This window comes from Etheostoma spectabile, chromosome 4 (genome assembly GCF_008692095.1).
Source record: "Etheostoma spectabile isolate EspeVRDwgs_2016 chromosome 4, UIUC_Espe_1.0, whole genome shotgun sequence".
Classification (NCBI taxonomy): Eukaryota; Metazoa; Chordata; class Actinopteri; order Perciformes; family Percidae; genus Etheostoma; species Etheostoma spectabile.
Window position 1 is genome coordinate 7,955,780 of NC_045736.1, and position 3,829 is coordinate 7,959,608.

The following is a 3,829-nucleotide window of genomic DNA, read 5'->3' on the forward strand; positions in this document are numbered from 1 at the left end:
ATATGTGTTCATTCATAGTTTTGATGCCTTCAGTGAGAATCTACAATGTAAATAGTCAAGAAAATAAAGGCAACACATTGAATGAGAAGGTGTAACTTTCTTATTTAATGCATTTCCTTTAGATTTAGATTTGTTTCAGGGGTAAAAGTTCTGCACTGTGCCTACCTCTTACTCCCACCCCTCCTTATCTCACCCTCCCCTAAACCCTTCGTGTTTTCCAATCCAGTCCTGTAACCCCAGCATTTTCTCCTAATGTTAACCCCAACAGACTTTCCACTGAGGGCTACTGCTCTAGCTCTCAAAAGAGGAGGCAGATCTTTAGGTATTGGGGTGCTGCTGACTTTGGCTTGTATGTTGCCATGCCCATTCTTTGAAAGTGGTGTGGTGATGATGGTGGTGAATTGTGGTGGTTTTATCTCTTTGCTTGGCGTAGTCGGCTGATTGATGGCTATTCCAGCACTGCACCGTGGGGCTTCCAATGGCCCATGCATGGCTGCTTTGTGGTTTCACTGGGGACTGATTGACCTACTTACCCGTCCACCGTCAACTACATTTTTTTATATGAAGTAACTGCATCGCTTAAACAGTAACCTGTTTGTTTTGTGGTTGCCTTAGTCTTGTAGTTTTTTTTAACACGCCACTTGTTGCATAGTTGCACATAAACATATGTAAGCAATACATGCAATAGTGCTGTTGAACTGACATAGAAATGTGAACCTGTGAGCAAAGCATGATAACACTACTTCGTCTTTTAGAATAGAATAGAATGCCTTTATTGTCATTATACACAAGTACACGGTACTTGTGCAACGAGATTAAAGCAATCCCTTTACAGCGTTGACACAAAAAATATGAGAATATAAGATATCAAAAATCAAAAAATATAAAGTCAAAGGTATAAAGTGTAGGTAGTGCAGAGAAAAAAGGAGAGGGGCTGGGGGTGCTGGCGCACAGTCCTGAGTCCGGAGAGCAACTGTATACATATATAATATACATATTTTCTTTAGAATGTAAAAGGGCTGCAACCAACAGTTATGATCATTGTTGCTTAATCCTTTTGATTGTTTTCTTTATTAACTATTAATCTTTTGGTCTATAAAATATCAGACAATAGTGAAACATGTTGATTACAATTTCCCGGTGCCCAAATTGACATATTTGTGGCTTTTTTTTGTCCGATCATTAAACCCCAAAGATATATTTATGGTTGCGGAGGACTGACAAAAAACATATGTTATATTAACAATACAAAATCGTTCAATTTTAACAATGGCTTAATCGTTTCAGCCCAAGAGTGTACCAGTATATGCAGTTTTTTCCTTTTTATTATGTAAAAGAAAAAAGTATGTTTGTTAACATTGTCTTGTGTGCACCATGTTATTTTTTAGAGTCAGCCTTCTTTTTTTCCTTCTTTGCTTTATTGTAGCTTTTCATATACACTTTATACGTAGTTCTAAGACTTAAATTTAACCTTTGAACCATCCCATTATTTTGACTGTGTTCATTTATCACTTTCATTTGTGCTGTTTGTAGACATTTAATTAAAGGTTGAGATGTCATACAGTAATATGGCATTTATGTTCAAAGTTTTTAATCTTGTTATGGCTTTTTGACATATCCCCTAAAAATGAGTTGAATATCTCAAGCCCAGCATTCACTTAAAGTATATTAGGTGTTACCTTTACAGAAGACATGCTGTTAAACTAAAAAAGAGCCATAAAACCACGGACTTCTCTTAACATGCACAAAAAGCTTTTTTGTGGGGCATTAAGCCATCTAATAATGATTGATTGAAGCACATAACATCATTCTAACGTCGCCTGTTTGTGCGTGTGATGGGGAATGCTGTCGTGAGGAGAGTGTAGTTGAAATATTGTGATAAACAGCAGATTCCCTCTTCTTCCTCCTCCCGCTCATCCTGCTCTCATCTATGTCTGCAAAGCGAAGCAAACAAGTGTGCGCCTCCCTTTTCAGGGAACGGCAGAGCAACCACCCTTCCTTAAAATAGACAGAAGTAGGCAGAGAGAGGTCTCAAAATAGATCCTCCATTAATTACAGTCTCTCTGAAATATTTATCAGCCACAGCCACCTTCAAACACCACTCACTATTGCTACGGTTTTACAACCCATACTGCATCCCTGTTCTCGTCATGGAGATTCCCACAAACAGCCTTATTAGTTTTGAATTCACCAGTGTGTGTGTGTGTGTGTGTGTGTGTGTGTGTATAGCACATTTTTCTGTTTTTGATTCCTTTTTATTTAAGTTATTTTCAGGCACAAGCACAGTAGGACATGTCCAAACTGAACAATATTATTCTGAACGTTGACATGTCAATGGCAGACCCAACCATTCACTTGATGGAAGGGTTTCCCGAGAGTGGTGGCTAAGCTTAGTGTGATCATTGGTTTTCTTGGCAGCTACTCTTATCCAGGGTGACAGCATGACAACAACACAATGTGTGTATACAGCAATATAGTTTCAAGAACCATAGTGGTGAACCAGTGATTGCACGTGTGTGTGTGTGTGTGTGTGTGTGTGTGTGTGTGTGTGTGTGTGTGTGTGTGTGTGTGTGTGTGTGTGTGTGTGTGTGTGTGTGTGTGTGTGTGTGTGTGTGTGTGTGTGTGTGTGTGTGTGTGTGTGTGTGTGTGTGTGTGTGTGTGTCATTTCTTGTCTTCAACACAACACATTTTAAGTGCATGTGTTACTGTTTAGATGTATTCAGATGTATAACGCATATCTATGCAAGGGCTCATTTTGTTGTCTCCAGTCTTTGATGTGTGTTGAATTCATGGAAGTTTCTCATCTAGTGCCACTGTAATATCCTGTTATGCACCAGTGTTGATTGTCTGGAGCATCTTTTTTCCCTGCATGTATGTTTTCCTATGTGGATGGGTTTGTATGTGTGTTTGAGTGTGTGAATCTGTGTGCGTGGTCAGATGTAAAAAAAAAAAATTGGAAATATATTTTTTTTGTGGTTTGTTGCCTGATTTTTGTGTTGTGGTTTCACTAAACCAATATGCATCTGTGTTGAATGCCCCATCCTAAAAAAGCCTGTGACACTGTGTCCTCTCCATTGTTGATAACCTTACTGTGCTCTTCTGCTTCTGCTTTCCCCTCTATCCTATTTTGTCTTTGACTGTCCACCTACATTTTTCTTTACTCAAATTCTCCTATGTGCGCACCTTGCCTTTTCTATATATTCTTCACCCTACCCATGTACATACTTGTCTCACTCCTCCTCTGACTTCTTTTAACTCTGCTCTCTCGAAATATCTCTCACTTGCTGCCTCTTAACTCTCTTCGCTTTAACTATCCTGTTTCTCTACACCTCTACTTTTCCTGCGCCCGTCCCCATTGTATCCCCTTCATTCCATCACTTTGTCTTTCTTCTCTTCCTCCCTGTACTTTCTTCTCTCAGAGGAAACCGTGAGAGCTCCAGCCGGGCGTCCAGCAGTCGTCAAAGCAGCACAGACAGTGACATGAAGTGCCTGGAGCCACGTCCCTGGAGCAGCACCGACTCAGACAGCTCCAACCGCACCCTCCGGCCACCCGTCACAAAGGCTAGCAGCTTCTCTGGCATCTCCATTCTTACCAGGGGGGATAGCCTTGGCAGCAACAAAGGCTCACAGGGAAGCTGCAAAGGCTCTCGCTCTGGTAAGGACTAGCTTTTTATTGTCTATGTCACAATGCTAGCATTAGCAAACTTGTTACTGAAAAACTAGCTCTACTACGCATTACAATTTTAGCTACTTAAGTGAAGCAAGCACAAAATAAACTCACTCCTGTCAGGCACTTGGAGGCAGTCAAAGATTTTCTCTAGCTTTTTTT

At 40.4% G+C, this 3,829-nt stretch overlaps 1 protein-coding gene across 18 annotated transcripts in view; it reads left to right on the forward strand.

Annotated features, from left to right (window-relative positions):
- The window catches only part of r3hdm2 (R3H domain containing 2), a 79,175-nt gene that overhangs the window by 60,133 nt on the left and 15,213 nt on the right, over window positions 1-3,829 (forward strand). For 7 of the 18 annotated variants that reach the window (XM_032513422.1, XM_032513431.1, XM_032513427.1 and 4 more), the window contains 2 exons: window positions 227-322; window positions 3,420-3,655. In XM_032513422.1, the coding sequence (XP_032369313.1) occupies window positions 227-322; window positions 3,420-3,655 (332 nt within the window). The remainder of the gene's footprint in view (window positions 1-226; window positions 323-3,419; window positions 3,656-3,829) is intronic. The other 11 variants (XM_032513426.1, XM_032513435.1, XM_032513428.1 and 8 more) reach the window with 2 other exon arrangements.